General features: G+C 47.4%; 1 protein-coding gene across 1 annotated transcript; it reads right to left on the minus strand.

Annotated features, from left to right (window-relative positions):
- Nucleotides 1-1,612: 1,612 nt before the first annotated feature.
- Nucleotides 1,613-16,753, minus strand: MRPL12 (mitochondrial ribosomal protein L12). Its single transcript, XM_033961407.1, has 5 exons — nucleotides 16,548-16,753; nucleotides 13,975-14,161; nucleotides 13,728-13,808; nucleotides 9,273-9,407; nucleotides 1,613-2,046 (listed from the first exon to the last, which is right to left on the minus strand). Exons 1-5 carry the CDS (start codon nucleotides 16,601-16,603, stop codon nucleotides 1,930-1,932), a joined length of 576 nt encoding a protein of 191 aa, XP_033817298.1. The 5' UTR covers nucleotides 16,604-16,753; the 3' UTR covers nucleotides 1,613-1,929.
- Between the last annotated feature and the right edge of the window lie 3,598 nt (nucleotides 16,754-20,351).

Raw genomic sequence — 20,351 nt, forward strand, 5'->3', positions numbered from 1 at the left:
TTACAGGTAAGCAACTTCACTTTCTTCACAGACAGGCAGGGGAGATGCAGACACACTTGCTAGTGATTCTCAAATTCCAGTCACGTCTGGGTGGAGGAAAAGTGTTGCAAGTCTCTGACATATGGGTCCTCAATTAGAGAATATGTTCTGGAGAACTGACAATCCAAATGGCGTGTCCTGGGAAGTGGATCAGTCAAGCAAAGTGTGGCAAAGCCTTCTGTGTGTGTTTCTGAGGATGGTAATTCCTTGAGCTGACTCAAACTATAGCGGATCTAGACTTGTCTTAAAGCCATCTGCTGACCTAGTGCGTTTCCGATAGTAACTTGCCTTTAAAAGAAGTGTGGTCGTTAAGGTTGTTTTGACTCCCGATGAAGATGGACCTACCAAAACACGTCAAGTCTTATAAAATTGACTCCGACATCCATATATGAACTTTTGTCTTTTCCTACGGTGAATTAAAACTCAAAAGAATCCTGATTAACTAAGTGTCCACTCTTCTGTTTTCTTGTGTGCTACATTGGATCTACTTCTCCTTTTGGTTTTCTGGGACAATGGAGGATTTGAGCAGTGACCCGGCCAGGCAAATGGTGGCCCATCCACCCATAACAGAAATTGAAGCTGCCCAAGACCCAGAAGGACATAATTGGGTCATTTGCACGGAATGTAACAAAAAGCTAAGTGGACTTGTGGGTGGCCTCTGCCTGTGAATGTAGACATGAGGGACCTGGGAAAAGAGAAACCAATGGACTGGTTGAGGTAGAAGAGTCTGTGGGAGATCAAATCTTAGCAATTGCTGAAAACTGCACTTCGAAATTGTCCCTTGAGTCTTCAGTTACAACTGTTCTGTTCTTAATGATTTTATCGCTGTAATTTCTGTACAGAACTAAGCCTGAATCATTCACGGGAGGTTTAAGGTCTGTGATATCAGTCAATAAAGCTTCAGTTGAATTTACTGCTGGAGGGGAAGCTCTGAGGCTTTTTCCTCACTTTATTGCTTCATTTTCCCTTTAGCTCTCTCTCTCTGCATTGTGCTATTGAGAATAATGAAAGTGGGTACATTTATAGGCCCTGTCTGGCTTGATTTTTGATGACACTTTAAGAAAAGCATTACCACCATATAGCCCACCAGCTGTAGTATGTTGCGTGCTGTCTTCCATATAATACAGCTTGTTGTTCATATGGTATTGAGATGAGCACCTATGAAATTGAAGGACTGGGTTGGTGTCAGATCTGATTTATTGTAGGAAGCCAATTGTCCAACTAGGGTAGGCAAAATGGCCCCATCTTCAGAGGTGCACTGCTACTACTGATTGGCACTTGATGGAACGCTCTGGGAGTTGAGGATAGGCCAAAGAAAAGACCTGATACTGGTAGTGGTAGCCTAGGAAGAGGAATCTGAGGAATTTCCAGTGTTGTGGACGAATGGAGGTATGGGTGTAAGTGTCCTTTAGGTCAAGGAAGGCAGGAGTGAGAGAAGAAATAAAGCAAACCGGGGGAGCTAATCCTGCCCCGTAGCTAAAGGAGAGCTCAGCCACAGAGGTCACATCCAGAAGATGTCACTAGTGACCAGCAGCTGCAGAGAACATGGACATGTACAAAGGAGGAAGCCACACATTTTACATCATTGTTTAATATTTAAAAAAAACACAACACAGCTGCAGGAAATGGATCAAACTGCATGTAGCCAAAATCACTTGTGACCAAGGAGAGAGTTGATTCGGAACTAGTCAGTTCTGGAAGGCTACATACCCTGCCCCCCGCTACACCCTTGGGGGACTTTACAGATGTGCACGTCTATGTGTATGTGCAGGAGCCTGCTGAAGTTCAGAGCAGTCTGTGATTCTCAACCTAGGCCGAGCCCCAGGTTGAAGGAGGCTGCAGAGATTCTGGACAGTCGGTGGCAAGAAGCAAAGCAAAGGTCTGAAGGGCTCACTCCAAAACCACTTTCCCCCCTGCTGCCTCCAGCGCTGCCTTTATCTTCTCCGCTTCGTCTTTTGAAACATTTGCCATGATCTCCTGTGGGAGGGATTCCACCAGTTTCTTTGCCTGTCAAGACACAGAAGAAAGAACAGGGCTGGTGATGATGATGACGGCAAAGCAGAGAGGAATTGTTAACTCTTATATTTTTCTACACATTTGCAAACAATGAAAACAAATATTTTTAATGCCCAACGGAGCAAACACCTCCAATGCAGAAACATAAGAACTGCCGTACTGGGACAGACCAAAAGTCAGGATCCATGAACTGCTACTACTAATTATTTCTATAGTGCTACCAGACGCACGCAGTGCTGTACAGAGTCATAAAGAGTAAGAAAACAGTCCCTGCTCAAAAGGGCTTACAATCTAAACAGGCAAGACAGACAAACAAAGTGTCATGGATACAGTTAAGGGGTTGGAGGGCAGAGGAGTAGGGTTAAGTCTGCTTTTAAACAAGGGAAGGGAAGTAGCTTGACGGACAAGCTCGGGTAATTTAGTCCAGGCATAGGAGGCAGCTAGATGAAAGGAACCAAGTCTGGAATTGGCAGTGGAGGAGAAGGGGGAACCTAGCTAGATCCCAAGTAGAACAGATTCTATGCTCCTTAGCCAGTGGATTTCCCCAAGTCATCTCAAGAATGGCCTATGGACTTCTCTTTTAGGAAATTAGCCAAACCTTTTTTAAGCCCTGCTAAGCTAACCGATTTCACCATATTCTCCAGCAACGGAATCCCAGAATTTAATTACACTTGTTTCATTGCTTATCCCCTAGTTCTATTATTTTTGGAGAGAGTGGACAAGCGATTCACATCTACCCTTTCCACTCCAGTCAGTATTTTATAGACCTCTATCAAATCTCCAAGCTGAAGAGCCCTAGCCGCTTTAGCCTCTCCTCATGGAAGTTGTCCCATCCTTTTTATCATGTTCATTGCCCTTCTCTGTATCTTTTCTAATTCCACTATATCTTTTTTCAGATAAGGCAACCAGAACTGCACAGTATTCGAGGTGTGGCCATACCATAAAGTGGTACAACGGAAAGATATCAAAGCAAAAGCTCACTCATCTTGGGAAACTGACTAGTCTCGTCTTCTTTTACACTCCACACCAGTACATATCAGTAAAAAAGATTCAAGGTGGGACATTCTTTCAGGCCTTGCAAAACTGACCTTGCCCACAGGAAGTAGCCAATGTATTTGAGTGGAAATGCCAGAGGCAAGACGGCATTGTGACGAGCACAAATGCACTTTGGTGTCCGAGTATTGTGCTAAGAAGGCAGAAAGCAATGTTACTTACCGTACCAGTTGTTATCCAGGGACAGCAGGCAGCTATTCTCACTAGTGGGTGATGTCATCCGACAGAGCCCCGATACGGACATCTCACAAGCATGTCTTGCTTGAAGAAACTCAGAAGTTTTGAGATGCCCACACCGCACATGCGCCAGTGCCTTCCCGCCCGATGCTCCGGGCGTGTCTCCTCAGTTCAGGTAGCTAGCAGAGAAGCCAACCCAGGGGAGGTGGGTGGGACGTGAGAATAGCTGCCTGCTGTCCCTGGATAACAACTGTTACGGTAAGTAACATTGCTTTATCCCAGGACAAGCAGGCAGGTATTCTCACTAGTGGGTGACCTCCAAGCTAACCTCAATGGGATGGAGGGAGAGTTGGCAACTTAGGAGAACAAATTTTGTAACACAGTTTGGCCAAACTGCCCATCCCGTCTGGAGAAAGTATCCAGACAATAATGAGAGGTGAACGTATGAACCAAGGACCAAGTGGCAGCCCTACAAATCTCCTCAATCGGTGTCGATCTGAGAAAGGCTACAGAGGCTGCCATTGCTCTGACCCTATGGGCTGTGACCTTACAGGGAAGGGGTAATCCAGCCTGGGCATAGCAGAAAGAGATACAAGCCGCCATCCAGTTGGAGATGGTGCGCTTTGATACAGGTCGTCCCAACTTGTTTGGATCAAAGGAGACGAAAAGTTGAGGAGCAGTTCTGTGTGGTTTGGTGCGATCCAAGTAGAAAGCCAAAGCACGTTTACAGTCCAGAGTGTGCAAAGCTGATTCTCCAGGATGAGAATGAGGCTTTGGAAAAAACACTGGAAGCACGATGGATTGGTTGAGATGAAATTCAGAGACCACCTTAGGTAGGAATTTCGGATGAGTGCGGAGGACCACCTTGTCATGATGGAAAACAGTGAAAGGCGGGTCCGCCACCAAGGCCTGAAGCTCACTGACCCTGCGAACAGATGTGAGGGCCACCAGAAAAACCACTTTCCAAGTGAGAAACTTTAGTGGAGCCTTGCTCAGAGGCTCAAAAGGAGGTTTCATAAGCTGAGAAAGGACAACATTAAGATCCCAAACCACTGGAGGCGGTTTGAGAGGAGGATTGACATGAAAAAGTCCTTTCATAAATCTGGAAACCACAGGATGAGAAGAGAGAGGTTTCCCTTGTAGAGGCTGATGGAAAGCCGCAATAGCACTCAGGTGGACTCGTATAGATGTCGACTTGAGACCGGACTGAGATAGGTGTAGAAGATAATCCAACACAGAGGATAGGGAGGCTCGCTGAGGCTCCTTAGAATTGGAAATACACCATGAAGAAAATCTAGTCCATTTCTGGGAGTAGCATTGACGAGTAGCAGGCTTCCTGGAAGCCTCCAAGACATCCCTCACCGCCTGGGAAAACTGGTGGGGAGTTATGTTGAGAGGAACCAAGCTGTCAGGTGGAGAGACTGCAGGTTGGGATGAAGTAGAGATCCCTGATGCTGAGTAAGCAGTGAAGGAAACACTGGAAGAAGGAATGGCTCCCTGCTGCTGAGTTGAAGCAGAAGGGAGAACCAAGGTTGCCTGGGCCACCGAGGAGCTATTAGAATCATGGTGGCTTGGTCTGATTTCAACTTGACCAGAGTCTTCTAAATGAGAGGAAATGGAGGAAACGCATACAGAAATCGATTCTCCCAATCCAGCAGAAAGGCATCTGCCTCGAGTCGATGAGGAGTGTAGATCCTGGAGCAAAACTGAGGCAGCTTGAAGTTGTGGGGAGCCGCAAAGAGGTCTATTTGAGGCGTCCCCCATTGTGCAAAGACCTGATGAAGGGGGTTGGAATGGAGAGTCCATTCGTGAGGTTGGAGGAGACGACTCAAGTTGTCTGCCAAGACATTGTCCTTCCCCTGAATGTAGACAGCTTTGAGGAAGGCATTGTGGTGTACTGCCCAATCCCAGACTCTGAGAGCTTCCTGGCAGAGGGAGGCCGATCCCGTGCCCCCCTGCTTGTTCACATAATACATGGCGACCTGGTTGTCTGTACGGATGAGGACCACCATGTCGTGAAGCAGATGTTGAAAAGCTTGAAGAGCATAGAAGATGGCTCTGAGCTCCAGAAGATTGATCTGATGGAGGCGGTCCGCACTGGTCCAGAATCCCTGATTGCGAAGCCCATCCAGATGAGCCCCCCAGGCATAGGTCGAGGAATCGGTTGTGAGAACCTTCTGATGAGGAGGAGTGTGAAACAGCAAACCTCTGGATAGATTCGAAGAGGTCATCCACCAAAGTAGAGACTGCCGAAGAGCAGGAGTGACTATGATGTGTCGAGTCAACGGGTCTGACACTTGAGTCCATTGAGAAGCCAGGGTCCACTGAGGAATTCTGAGATGGAGCCTGGCAAAGGGTGTCACATGAACTGTAGAGGCCATGTGGCCCAGGAGGACCATCATGTGTCTCGCTGAGATGGACTGGCGAGAAGACACAGACTGGCAGAGACGAAGAAGAGCATCCATGCGCTGAGGAGGAAGGAATGCTCGAAGCTGAATGGTGTCCAGTACCGCCCCGATGAAGGGAAGGGACTGGGTAGGCTGCAGATGAGATTTGGGAAAATTGATCTCGAAGCCCAGGCTCTGCAGGAAGCAGATCGTGGTCAAGGTCGCCGAAATGACCTTTGGAGCTGACGGGGCCTTGATGAGCCAGTCGTCGAGGTATGGAAATACCTGAAGACCCTTGTTCCGGAGTGCAGCGGCCACCACCACCAGACACTTCGTGAAGACTCTGGGAGACGAGGACAGGCCGAATGGAAGCACTCGATACTGCAGATGTAGATGTCCCACCCGAAATCTGAGGAACTTGCGGGAGGCCGGATGAATGGGAATGTGAGTGTAGGCCTCCTTGAGATCCAGAGAGCATAACCAGTCGTTCCGCTCGAGGAGAGGGTAGAGAGAAGCAAGCGTCAGCATGCGAAACCTCTCTCTGACTAGGAATTTGTTGAGGGCCTTGAGGTCCAAAACGGGTCGCAGGTCGCCCGTCTTCTTCGGAACAAGGAAGCACCGGGAGTAAAACCCCTGGTTCAGTTGGTCCGTCGGGACCGGCTCCACGGCACGAAGCCGGAGCAAAGCCTGAGCTTCCTGGAGAAGAAGGGCGGTCTGAGTCAAGTTGGAAGGATACTCTCTTGGAGGGTGGTCCGGAGGGACCCGATGGAAATGAAGAGAGTATCGTTCCTTGATGATAGTAAGGACCCAGAGGTCGGTTGTTATGGCCTCCCAGCGATGATAAAAATGGAGGCGCCCTCCGATGGGAAAAACAGGGGGAGGCAGAACGAGGTTGGTTATGCCCTCGACGAGACAGTCAAAAAGGCTGAGTGGTCTTAGGGACAGCAGGCGACTGAGACTTAGGCTGACCCTTCTGGGGAGGTTGGCGCTTCGCCGGTTGCCTCGCAGGTGGAGTTTGCCTCGGCTGATAACGCCTCTGATAAATCAACGGCGGACGAGAAGGTCGAGACTGCTGAGGCTTAGGCCGAAGGATGGATTGGAAGGACTTTTCGTGGTCAGACAACTTCTTCGTGACAGTCTCGATGGATTCGTCAAAAAGATCCGCCCCAGCACACGGGACGTTCGCCAGGCGGTACTGAAGATTCGGGTCCATATCAATGGTTCACAACCAGGCCAACCGGCGCATTGCCACCGAGCAGGCCGCCTCTCGGGCGGAGAGCTCGAACGCATCATAGGCAGATTGCATTAACTGAAGCCGAAGTTGGGACAGCGAAGCAACCACTTCTTCAAACTCAAACCTAGCCTGGGATTCGATGTATGGTGTGAACTTCCGAAGCACAGGTAGAAAAAATTCCAAGTAGGCTGCAAAGTGGAAATTGTAATTCAGGACTCGAGACGCCATCATCGAATTCTGATAGATGCGTCGACCAAACTTATCCATGGTTCTTCCCTCGCGGCCCGGAGGCACTGAAGCATAGACCTGGCCAGGATGAGACCGCTTGAGCGAGGATTCGACCAGGAGGGACTGGTGAGAAAGCTGAGGACCCTCGAAGCCTTTATGATGCACCGTGCGGTACCGCACATCCAATTTGCCAGGGACCGCAGGGATAGAGTAAGGAGATTCGAAGCATCGCATGAAGGTCTGGTCGAGGAGCTTGTGCAGGGGAAGCCGCAAGGACTCTGCTGGAGGGCGAGGCAAGTGCATGGTATCGAGGTACTCCTTGGAATATCGAGACCCAGCATCGAGAGTAATGTCCATGTTATCCGCCATCTGCCTGAGGAACGATGAAAAGGACAGTTGGTCCGCCGTCGCCGGTCTGCGAGACGGACTAGAAGAAGAAGAGGCTTCAGGCTCCAGAGAGGCCTGCGAGCAACAGGGCGAGTAGAAAACCTCGGTGTCCTCGAACTCCGGGCCCGGAGGAGGAGACCCAGTCGAAGCTGCATACCCCAACCGAGGCAATTTCTTCTGAGGCGAAACGGTCGAGTGTCGAGAGGAATGCTTCGAAGAATGTCTGGATCGATGCCCCTCCCGATGCCTGGAAGGGGATCGAGCCCGTCTGTGAGAAACTGGGTCAGACGCCTCCAAGGAGCAGATTGGACTCGATGCCGTCGATCGCAGAGGCGGCAGAGTCGTCGCCTCCCCCGACGACGCCCAGGTTTGATAGGGGGTTCGGAAGAACTCGTCCTGCTTCCTGCTATGCCCAGGACTGGGTGGCCCCGAAGGTGGACGCCATACTGAGTCATGGGGCGGAGTAATCGGTTCCAAGGGAGGCAGGTCACTAAACGAGGCTTTCCTCGAGGGGATGGGCTCCAAGGGAGGCATATCACTAAAGGAGGCCCTCCTCGAGGGAATCGGTTCCAAAGGAGGTACAGCGCTAACGGAAGACCTCCTCGAGGACCCGGACACCGCTCCTCCTTGCCGAGCAACGAGGTCGTGCGGCGAGGAGGAGGGGGCGGTCCGCCCCTGAAAGCCGAAGCTGGAAGGTCACCCTGGATGGTGACAATCAGCCGAGGCCCCATGGTCTGCATGAGCTCCACGAACTGAGCCTCCAGGATGGACCGCAACGAAGCCGATATGGAGGGATCCGCACCAAAAGGGGGCCCTTCCGCACGGTCTCCGCGCTCCTTGGGTGCTGCGTGCTTCTGCTTGCCAGCCTTCGGCACCTTTAGCACCACTGGTGGAACAGTCGGGGTTGATACCTGCTCCGAGGAGACGGATGAAGGCACCGGCGCTGAAGTCGGGGCCGAAACCGGTGTGAACGATGCCGGCTTCGGGAGGCCCGAAGCAGTCGGGGAGGCAGAGGGCTTCGCCGAAGGAGTCGAAGCACCCGTCGATGTCGATGTCGAAGCTGCAGGATCCGATGAAGCTTCCATCTTGAACATGGACTCCCACAGCAGACAGCGACGCTTAAACGCTCTCGCCGTCAGAGTGGAGCAAGGCCGGCACGATTTCGGGAAGTGATCCGGTCCCAGACACTGTAAGCAGCGTCGATGAGGGTCCGTGAGCGAAATTGCGCGCTGGCACTTGCTACACTTTTTAAAACCGGTAATCGGCCGGGACATAGGCCGGAAAAGCTCCGCCGCAAGGTCGAAGGCGCGGGGCCCCAGCCACGCGGCCGACCCGGTATTGGAAGGAAAAATTTTTTTTTTTTTTTTAAAGAAATCAAAGAAAGAAATAAATGCACAGGAGAGCCAAAAGAACTCAACCCGCGGCAAAAAAGAAGGCAAAAAAAGAGATTCAATGGGCGCAAATTGAAGATAGACTTCTCAGCTCCGCGGAAGAAAAAGAACTGAGGAGACACGCCCGGAGCATCGGGCGGGAAGGCACTGGCGCATGCGCGGTGCGGGCATCTCGAAACTTCTGAGTTTCTTCAAGCAAGACGTCCGTATCGGGGGCTCTGTCGGATGACATCACCCACTAGTGAGAATACCTGCCTGCTTGTCCTGGGATAATGAAGAGACCCTGGAGGGTCTAAGTTCATTGAAGATCGTAGAAAATGGAGCCAGAAACCCTGACACTGAGTTGCAGTGTTTTCTCACCTGGACTAAATTGAGACCCTGCATACAATTCTTCACTTCCTTGATCAATTTCACTTTATCCGCTGCGTTTAGATCCGTCAGTTTCACAGTGAAGTGAGATTTTTCCTTCTTCAGAGGAACATCATCATCCAAATCCTGCCAGAACGCAAGACCACAGAAGCGTTAGAAACCCCCAGCCCAATCGGTCCCCACTCTGGACACAGACCACCCCCTTCTCAACAGCTTGGACTATGGGAAAAAGTTTACCATTTGAACTCTAACTTCCACACAGTGGCGTAGCGAGGACGAGAGGCCCCCCCCACCCCGGTATCTCTAGTTCTTCACCACCGCAAGCAAGAAGAACTTTAGCGAGTTCCTTGCGACTCCCATCGTCTCTCCTGACGTCACTCACTAAGTGCGGCACCCGGAAGCAACGTCAGCGGGAGAGACAACGAAGTCACAAGAAGCACACTAAACTTGTTGCTTGCGGCGGTGAACAACTAGAGGTAAGGAGGAAAGGAAGGGGGGAGGGCGGCACCCCCACCAACATGGCTGACACCCCTCCCTGCCCCCCCCCACTACGCCACTGGTTCCACAATAATGCCAATGTATTTACACTGCTGTGATATATGGGAAAGAAGTGGACAGAGGGAAAGTCTTGCTAATAGGTGGTTTTAACATGCTGGATGTTGATTGGGGTATCCCTATTGCAGGGTCTTCTAGAAGTAGGGAGATCCTGGATTCTCTATAAGGAGAACTGTTCCAGCAGTTAGTAATGGAATCCATGCGGGATGGGGTTAAACTGGACTTAGTGCTTGCAAACGGGGAAAGTGTTTATGATGTTACAGTGGGTGATCATCTGGCATCCAGTGATCACTGCATGGTACGGTTTAATATTAAGATGGGTACAGAGAGGGCTCATTCAAAAATAAAGGTTGTGGCCTTAAAAAATAACTTTGTTCGGATGGGGGTTTACGTTAAGGAATTATTGTCTGGATGGGACCATCTGGAAGGAATGGAAATGCGGTAGGCAAAACTGAAAGGAGCAATTGTAAGGGCAACAAACCTTTTTGTGAAGCAGGTAAGTAAAAGTAAGAGGAAAAGACGACCGCTTTGATTCTCAAAAGTAGTAGCTGAGAAGATAAGGAATAAGAGGTTAGCTTTCATAAACTACAAAAGATCGCAGAAAGAGGAAGACAGGCAAAAATATCTGGAAAAGTTAAGAGAGGCTGGTCGAGTAGTCAGGAAAGCAAAGATGCAAATGGAAGAAAAAAATAGCTAACACGGTAAAATGGGGAGACGACATTTTTTTAGATATATTAGTGATTGGAAGAAGTGCAAAAGTGGCATTGAGACTCAAAGGTGAAGGGAAGGAATATGTAGAAGCAGATAAAGGAAAGGCCAAATTGCTTAACAAATCTTTTTATTTTGTGTTCACGGTTGAAGCACCGGGAGCGTGACCGCAGAAGACAAACGTGAATAGGGATGGAGGAGTGTTAGACCCTGATCGATTTTCAGAGAGTTGTGTTTGTGAGGAGCTAGCTAAAATAAAGGTAGACAAAGCGATGGGGCCGGATGGTGTACATCCGAGGATGCTGAAGGAACTTAGGGAAGTTCTGGTAGCTCCGCTGACTGACCTTTTCAACTAGTCTCTAGAGTCAGGAGTAATACTAGAGGACTGGAGAAGGGCAGATGTAGTCCCTCTCCACAAAAGTGGAAGTAAGGAAGAAGTAAGGAATTACAGACCGGTAAGTTTGACTTCTGTGGTAAGCAAATTAATGGAAACGCTTTTAAAACAGAGAATGGTTAAGTTTCTGGAATCCTGTGGATTACAGGACCGGAGGCAACATGGATTCACTAGAGGTAGGTCTTGTCAGACAATTCTGATCAATTTCTATGACTGGGTGACCAGAGAATTGGATAGAGGATTTCAGCTAGATGTGGTGTATTTAGATTTTTAAAAAATAATTTTTATTGATAATGCAGCCAACAGGAAAACAAAAGCCACATCACAAAGAATAGGCAATAACAGAACAAACTGTCTAGGGAGGATAACAGAAAGAATCAACCACCTGGGAGCAGAAATGGCAAAGCCTTTGATAGTGTTCCACACAAATGTCTAACAAATAAACTGAGTGCCCTCGGGATGGGTCCCAAAGTGACAGGCTGGGTCAGGAACTGGTTGAGTGGAAGGCGACAGAGGGTAGTGATCAATGGAGATCGCTCTGAGTAAAGGGATGTTATCAGTGGTGTGCCTCAAGGTTCTATTCTTGGACCTGTTCTTTTTAACTTTTTTATAAATCATATTGCTGAAGGGTTGTCGGGTAAGATTTGTCTCTTTGCAGAGGATACCAAAATCTGCAATAGAGTAGACATGCCGGATGGTGTGAATAACATGAAGAAAGACCTGGCGAAGCTTGAAGAATGGTCTGAAATTTGGCAGCTAAATTTAATGCTAAGAAATGCAAGGTCATAACTTTGGGCTGCGAAAACCAGAGAGAACGGTACAGTTTAGGGGTGAAGAACTTATGTGCACAATGGAAGAGCGGGACTTGGGTGTGACTGCATGTGATGATCTTAAAGTGGTCAAACAGGTTGAAAAGGTGATGGCAAAAGCTAGAAGGATGCTAGGTTGCATAGGGAGAGGTATGGCCAATAGGAAAAAGGAGGTATTGATGCCTTTGTATAACACTCTAGTGAGACCTCATTTAGAATATTGTGTACAATTCTGGAGGCCGCATCTTCAAAAAGATATAAAAAGGATGGAGTCGGTCCAGAGGAAGGCTATTAAAATGGTGCAAGGTGTTTGTCATAAGGCGTATGGGGACAGACTTAAAGATCTCAATATGTGTACTTTAGAAGTTTAGAGGAAAGGGAAGATATGATAGAGATGTTTAAATACCTATGTTCCATAAATATGCACAAGGCGAGTCTCAATTGAAGGGAAACTCCAGAGTGAGAGGACATAGGATGAGGCTAAAAGGTGATAGGCTCAGGAGTAATCTAAGGTAATATGTTTTTACATAAAAGGAGGTAGATGCACCAGTAGAGGTGGTGGAGACAAAGACTGTGTGAGACAGGTACGTGGGATCTCTTATGGAGGAGGAGATAGTGGATGTTGTGGATGGGCAGACTGGATGGGCCATTTGGCCTTTATCTGCCATCATGTTTCTAGAACCATAAAGCTCTATGACCTCACAATGCAGGTGTAAAGAGCCTTAGCCTATAGCAGGGGTGTCCAACCTGAGGCCCTCATGCGACCCCGTGAAATATTATGTGTGGCCCCGGTCAAGGGCGATGCAGTGTTTTCCTCTGCTGCTCCCGGGTGTTTACCGTCTTGCTGGCTCCCTCCTCTATCTTGCTGCAGCATTTGTGCAGCCCCAGGATAATTTTTTTGGGCCAATGTGGCCCAGGGAAGCCAAAAGGTTGGACACCCCTGGCCTATAGGAAGAGGAGATGCAAATGTTAAGAGCCTCAGCCAATAGGGAGAGGAGGAGATAGTGGACGCTGTGGATGGGCTATTTGGCCTTTATCTGCCATCATGTTTCTATAACCATAAAGCTCTATGACCTCATAATGCAAGTGTAAAGAGCCTTAGCCTATAGGAAGAGGAGATGCAAATGTTAAGAGCCTTAGCCAATAGGGAGAGGAGGAGATAGTGGATGCTGCGGATGGGCCATTTGGCCTTTATCTGCCATCATGTTTCTCTGTTCTCTCCAGCCTTGCTCAGTTCTATCTGTTGCTACACTACAGGAGAAAGTAACTTAACATAGTTTTTCAGAGAAGTCAGGTTACCCAAGGCTGTGGCTCACTGGAAGAGCTGATGCCTCTGAACCCAGAGGTTGCGAGATCAAATCCTAGTGCTGCTCCTTGTGAGCCCGGGCAAGTCACCTTTGAAATGCCAAAGCGACAAAAAAGAAGGCATTACATTAGAGATTTCTATTCCAAGGCGGATTACAAAAGAGTTAAAAATGGTGGGTTACAATGGAAGATCGTTTGTCATTTCTAGAGAGGTAAAGAGTAGTTTCTGTGTGGCGGGAAGAGGGAGGGCGGTAAGTTTGGTGTTAGGACTGTTTCAGGAATTTCTTGAATAGTCTTTATTTCTTTTCTGAACATCTTGTAGTCTGGGGTCGTTATCAGTAGATTGGAGATTTGGTTATCTAGTTTAGCTGCTTGAGTGGCTAGGAGGCCATCGTATAGTTTTTTCCGTTTTACTTCTTTGATCAAGGGGTGTGTTCCCTTTCCAGGAAGGAGATTTTTTTTTACCCAAAGCAAGGTGGTGTTTGTTGTCCATGATTCTACCCATTGAATTTTGTGCTGCAGGTTCCATAATGACGGAAGTCCAAGACTAGAGAAAAAGTCTCCCTCCTGGAAATGGGTAACTTGGCAGCTCTGGATTAGGTACTAGTATTAGTGATAGAATCAGCTGAATTCAAGACCCAGATACAAGAAGTCAAACAGTCCCAAGTTAATTACCTGAGCAGCTGGTTGGGTACTTGGTCCTGGCATCATGGCTCCCATCTGCATCATTCCTATATTCTCTATTTTCAATGTCTTCTACAGGGAGAAGGAGAGGGAATAGTCAGCGGGGACACATCTGTGATAAACCATATCATACCTCCATCCATCAGAGCTATAAACAACTATTCATTACATGGTTTGTGGCCTTTGCTGCCGGACAACCTATCTGCATCCTCAAAGCACATCAAAGAACAGTGCACACCTTCAGCAAGTCATTGAGTTCAGCAATCTCCAGGAGCGTCAGAGCAGCAATTTCATTCACCAGCTGCTGGATCTTTGGGGGATACTGCTTGGGTTCACTGTCCAGAGGAGGGCTGACCAGGACTTCGTTTTTCTGCTCAGAGGTCATCCTTACCAATCTCACAGGACAGAGTCTGAACATTTGTTGCCTGTTGTAAAAACAAAGATGTAGTGACACAATCAGAGGAATGAGGAAAAAATTCCTCCAGGTTAAGGCCGACGGAATTTCGGTTTTGCCACCAAAACCAACCTGAGATTTGGGTTTTGGCTGAAAATGCCTGTGCAATCAATTCTTCCCTATAGTACTACTATGAATTATTTCTATAGCGCTACCAGACGCACGCAGCGCTGCAAAGTCACAAAGAAGACAGTCCCTGCTCCAAAGAGCGTACAAACTAAACAGTCAAGACACGTAAACAGGATGTCATGGATACAGTTAAGGAGAACGGTTAATCAGCTGGCTGGGTTGGAGGGCAGAGAAGTAGGCTTATGGATTGAAGGCTAAATCAAAAAAGTGGGTTTTCAGTCTGCTTTTAAACAAGGGACGGGAAGAGGCCTGACGGTCAAACTCGAGTAATTTATTCCAGGCATAGGGGGCAGCAAGATGAAAGGAACGAAGTCTGGAATTGGCAGTGGAGGAGAAGGGTAACGCTAAGAGCGGCTTATCTGAGGAAAGGAGTTCTCTGGGAGGTGTATAAGGAGCAGCAGAATGAACACATTTGTAGGTCAGCAATAAGACCTTTAACTGTATGCGATGGCAGATAGGGAGCCAGTGAAGTGACTTAAGGAGAGAGGTGACATGAGCGTAGTGAGGTTGGTAGAAGATGAGTCGTGCAGCAGAGTTTTGCAGATTGCAAGGCGGAGAGGCAACACTGAGGGATACCAGTTAGGAGTAGATTGCAGTTATCCAAACGTGAGGTTACGAGAGCTTGGAAAGGGTCCGGGTAGTGTGCTCCGAGAGGAAGGGGTGAATTTTGGTGATACTGAAAAGAAGCGATAGGTCTTAGCAACATGTTGCATATATGTTGAAAATGAGAGGTCAGAATCGAAGATGACTCCAAAGTTGTGAGCAGAGGCGAATGGAACTATGACATTATTATTTACCGAGATGGAGAAAGGAGGAGGAGGAGCAGAGGGTTTAGGTCAGTGGTTCCCAGGCCAGTTGGGTTTTTGGGACAGCCCTAATGAATATGCATGGAGAAGATTTGCATGCCTGTCACCTCCATTATATGCAAATCTCTCTCATTTATATTCATTAGGGCTATCCCAAAAACCTGACTGGCCTAGTAGTCCTCCAGAACAGGGTTTGAAACCATTGGTTTAGGTCACAGGGGTAGGCAATTCCGGTCCTCAAAAGCTGGAGCCAGGTCAGGTTTTCAGGATATCCACAATAAATATGCATGAGATAGATTTGCATCTCAAGGAGACAGTGCATGAATATCCATCTCATACATATTCATTGTGGATATCCTGAAAACCTGACCTGGCTCCGGCTCATGAGAACCGGAATTGCCTACCCCTGGTTTAGGAGAAAAGAAAAGCAACTCAGTCTTGGATATATTTAGTTTCATATGACAGCAGGATATCCAGGCAGCAATGTCAGCCAAACAACTTCAGATGTAGAGATGGATCTGGGAGTCATCAGCATATAGCAGGGGTCTCAAAGTCCCTCCTTGAGGGCCACCTTGAGAGTTTTCAGGATTTTCCCAATGAATATGCATGAGATCTATGTGAATGCACTGCTTTCAATGCACATTCATTGGGGAAATCCTGAAAACCCGATTGGATTTCATTCCTTAAGGAGGGACTTTGAGATCCCTGGCATATAAGTCAGGGGTGGGCACCTCCGGTCCTCGAGAGCCAGAATCCAGTCGGGTTTTCAGAATTTCCCCAATGAATATGCATGAGATCTATTTGCATGCACTGCTTTCAATGGGGAAATCCTGAAAACCCAACTGGATTCTGGCCCTCGAGGACTGGAGTTGCCCACCCCTAATATAGGTGATACTGGAAGCCATGGGAAGAGGTCCTAATGCAAACCCCTGTCCTGGATTCCCAACCCTGTCCTGGAGGAACACCAGGCCAATCGGGTTTTCAGGCTAGCCCTAATGAATATGCATGAGAAAGATTTGCATATGATTGAAGTGATAGGCATGCAAATTTGCTTCATGCATATTCATTAGGGCTAGCCTGAAAACCCAATTGGCCTGGTGTTCCTCCAGGACAGGGTTGGGAACCACTGCCCTAGGGTACGCCAACCGCTAACGGGGCAGCAGCAGAACAGAATCCCCATGCATTCCAGTTTTAGCTTGTAATCCCTTTCATGGAACCTGTTTCTGCTCCTCTGCCACTGCCTTTAATAGCTTCGAGTCGCCTAGCTTTGTATCTGGTGCCATCAAGCGGTGAGAGGCGGTATGGCAGCTCTGACCTGCGCTTGGCCTCCGCGTGCGTAAAGCGCGCGCCCTCCCATCTTAGTCCGCCTGGAAGAAAGGTCAAGCGCGAGGCATCGCCACCCGGCCCGACTGCCCTCGTTACCTGTGCAGCGTGCGAAGCCTCAGGCAGGCCCGACCCAAAGGCCCGACCGGCAGCATAGCGGCAGCGTGAAGAGAAAAGAGAGGAAGCGCCGGAGCCGGGACCGCACGCTGACTAGCGGAAGCGCCGGACGCTCTAGCTCTCACGGAGGGCCGCCTCTCGCTGGTCCGGCGGCTCAGTGCCTGGCGCGACGCTCTATGTGCTTGCCGGCTCTCGCTGGTCCTGCTGCGTCTCTCACGTAAAGGCGACGCTCTAGCAGCGTCACTCTCGCTGCTCCACCTCCCCCCTCCCCCCCCCGTGCTTTTTCAATTTACTATTGAGTTTTCCAAGTATCCATTTATTATAATATCCTTTTTGAGTAGCAATTATGCTTTCCATTTTATAAATGTGACATAACGAATTCCACCAGAAGGTATAATTTAATCTACTGCAGTTTTTCCAATTACTTGTGATATTTTGAATGGCAACCCCTGTCATAATCAATAAAAGTTTATTGTTGTTTGATGAAATCTGACTTTTTGTTCTCATTGATGTACCGAATAGAATCGTATCATATGATAATGCTACATGATTCTCTAATAAACAATTAATTTGGGACCAAATTGATTTCCAAAAGGCCATGATAAAAGGACAAAAATAAATTAAATGATCAAGAGTTCCTGCTTCAAGTTTACAATGCCAACATCTCTCAGACTTAGAGCTATCCAACTTTTGTAATCTAACTGGGGTCCAAAATGCTCTATGTAACAAAAAGAACCAAGTTTGTCTCATAGATGCTGACACTGTACATCTCATTCTCCAAGACCAAATTCGTGGCCATTGAGATGCAGAAATTTGATGCTTAATCTCAATGCTCCAAATGTCTCTAAGACCAGTCTTTGAGGTGTTTTTTTTTTTAAATTCTTTATTCATTTTTTAATCTTACAACAAGTGTACAAATAATAAAACATTTAAAATATGTCAGTAATTTAACACTTAACCCAATACTAAAATCAACAAATCAATCTATATGGCTTAACTCCAAGATTCAAATTGGCAGATTTAAAGTCGTCTGGAAGCATTGGATTATTGCAGGCATACGGGTTTAAAACGATGTTATTTTAAATGGTAAACTGCTTGATTTTTCACAGTTGCAGCAAAAATATGGTCTTAATAAAACACAAAGTTTTAAATGGTTGCAACTGAAGCAGGCTATTCAGAGTCTGGAATTCTTGTGCTTTCAGGTGGATTTCTTGGGACACCAAGCTGCACAGTGGTATAAATTGATAACAGGATTTATAAATAAAAAACCAGACTGGCCTCAAAGATAGTTGGAGCATTGAGATTAAGCATCAAATTTCTGCGTCTCAATGGCCACGAATTTGGTCTTGGAGGATGAGGTGTACAGTGTCTGCATCTATGAGACAAACTTGGTTCTTTTTGTTGCATAGAGCATTTTGGACCCCAGTTCGATTACAAAAGTTGGACAGCTCTAAGTCTGAGAGATGTTGGCATTGTAAACTTGAAGCAGGGACTCTAGATCATTTATTATTCTATCGTCCCTTTATCATGGCCTTTTGGAAATCAATTTGGTCCCAAATTAATTGTAAATTAGAGAATCATGTAGCATTATCATATCATACGATTCTATTCGGTACATCAATGAGAACAAGGAGTCAGATTTCATCAAACAACAATAAACTTTTATTGATTATGACAGGGGTTGCCATTCAAAATATCACAAGTAATTGGAAAAACTGCAGTAGATTAAATTATACCTTCTGGTAGAATTGGAAGCTAACTATTGTATTGCCCTCATTTGTCAAGGTTTATAGTTGAGTATACTGTAGTATTGTGATGTTTTGTATAACTTCTCTCTTTTACTTTGAATACTTACAAGGGGGTGTTGAAAAGTTCTCAGCCCAACCAACTTCCTAAATTCTGAGCATTATTTTGCATGGTAGCTAAAAGAGTGCCATTTTATTTTGCAAAGTGCCAATTTGCAGAATTGTAGTGCTATGTTTTGACATTGTTTCAGATCAATGATTGAACCATGTCAGCGAAAAGTGTGGAACTCAGAGAACTCATGAAGTTCCTATTTCTGCAGAAGAAAACTTCAAAGGAAATCCATGAATAGATGGTACAAACACGTATCCTCTCTTTTCTGAACGGATAGGGTGGGTTTTAGTACCAGACGCTCATAGAATTCCTATAAGCGTCAGAGCAGTTATCGGCGCTTTAACCCAAGAGTCACAAATGCTCATCAAGGGTATAGAATAGATAGAGGGCTAGTATACAGATCCTGGACCTGATGGGCTGCCAAGTGAGGGGACTGCTGGGCATGATGGACCTCAGGTCTGACCCAGCAGAGGCACGGCTTATGTTCTTATGTACTCCACAGTAAAGAAGCTGCCAGCCAAGTGGGTGCCCAGATGTTTGAATGCTGACAAGAAATGTCGAGTGGATACTTCCAAGTTGATTTTGCAGCATTTTCAGCGAGTTGGTGTCAACGACTAGTTACTACTGATGAAACATGGTTTCAACACTATAATCTTGTGATGAAACAGTCCCTGCAATGGTGACACTCAGGTTCTCAAAGGCCAAGGAAATTCAAGACCCAAAAGCCAACAGGAAAGGTCATGGCCACAGTATTTTAGGACGAGGAAGGTGTTGTAATGACTATCTTTCAAGAGGACAAACAGTTAATGTAGACTACTACTGTAACTTGCTGTGTCGATTAAAGGAGGCATTGAAAGAAAAAAGTTATTTTTGCAAAACAATGAATGTTTTGATGCAAAGACCATCCACCCTACTAACCAGATTTTGCTACATCTATTTTCTGTTTCCAAATCTTAAAGAACTTGAAAGGGTGATAAGTTTTGAGTGATTGCAGCAGCGGAGCAGTATTTCAGTGACCAGACATCAGAGTACTATTATTGAGAGTTTTATTATTGAAATTCTATTTTACAAATATTTGTATTTCTTACTGTATTATTGTATTTCAGATTGTCCAGCTCTTTTTAGTGTAAACTGCCTAGAACTTTTGGTTATGGTGGTATAAAAGAATAAAGTTATTATTATTACTTTTTGGAAGGGTTACAGAAACCTCAGACTCAACTTGTCAAGCGTGTTGAACTAAAGGGTGAATATCCGTTTTGTGATCCCTGCCACTGTGCTGTGTCCCTCCATGCCGAATTCCATATCTGGCGTGTGGGGCAGCTTGCGATAGCGATTTCAGTGGCGGTTTGACTCCTGCGCTGCCAGGATGCCTCTTCTCACCCCCTGATCAGCAAACGCAGCAGCTGTGGGGCATGAGGTGGGCCTGCCTAGCAAAAGCCCCGAGACTGCCCGGGCTAGCGGATGCTGGACAGGGGGAGCAGGGAAAGGAGAAGGCCTACTGCTGGACATGGGGAGCAAGGAAAAAGTGCTGCTGGACCAGGGGGAGGTAAAAGGAAGGGAGAAGGCCTACTGCTGGACAGAGGGAGCAGGGAAGAGGTGCTGCTGGACAATGGAGAGGTAAAAGGGAGAAGGGCTGCTGCTGGACAGGGGGAGCAGGGGAAGGGGTGCTGCTAGACAGTGGGGAGGTAAAAGGAAGGGAGAAAGGCTGCTGCTGGACAGGGGGAGGGGTGCTGCTAGACAGTGGGGAGGTAAAAGGAAGGGAGAAAGGCTGCTGCTGGACAGGGGGAGCAGGGGAAGGGGTGCTGCTAGACAGTGGGGAGGTAAAAGGAAGGGAGAAAGGCTGCTGCTGGACAGGGGGAGCAGGCAAGGGGTGGTGGACAGCCGAGGAAAGCGAGAGAAAGACAGAAAGCGGCAAAGGAGAGAGAAAGA

The sequence above is a fragment of the Geotrypetes seraphini genome, chromosome 10 (genome assembly GCF_902459505.1).
Source record: "Geotrypetes seraphini chromosome 10, aGeoSer1.1, whole genome shotgun sequence".
Lineage (NCBI taxonomy): Eukaryota > Metazoa > Chordata > Amphibia > Gymnophiona > Dermophiidae > Geotrypetes > Geotrypetes seraphini.

Bases quoted from the DNA above. Each gene is read 5' to 3' on its own strand.
- MRPL12 (XM_033961407.1), bottom strand. From the start codon at position 16,603: ATGCTGCCGGTCGGGCCTTTGGGTCGGGCCTGCCTGAGGCTTCGCACG. The intron at 14,162-16,547 runs GTAACGAGGGCA...TTTTTACAACAG, and splicing joins AGGCTTCGCACGCTGCACAG to GCAACAAATGTTCAGACTCT. The intron at 13,809-13,974 runs GTGTGCACTGTT...TTCTCCCTGTAG, and splicing joins AACTCAATGACTTGCTGAAG to AAGACATTGAAAATAGAGAA.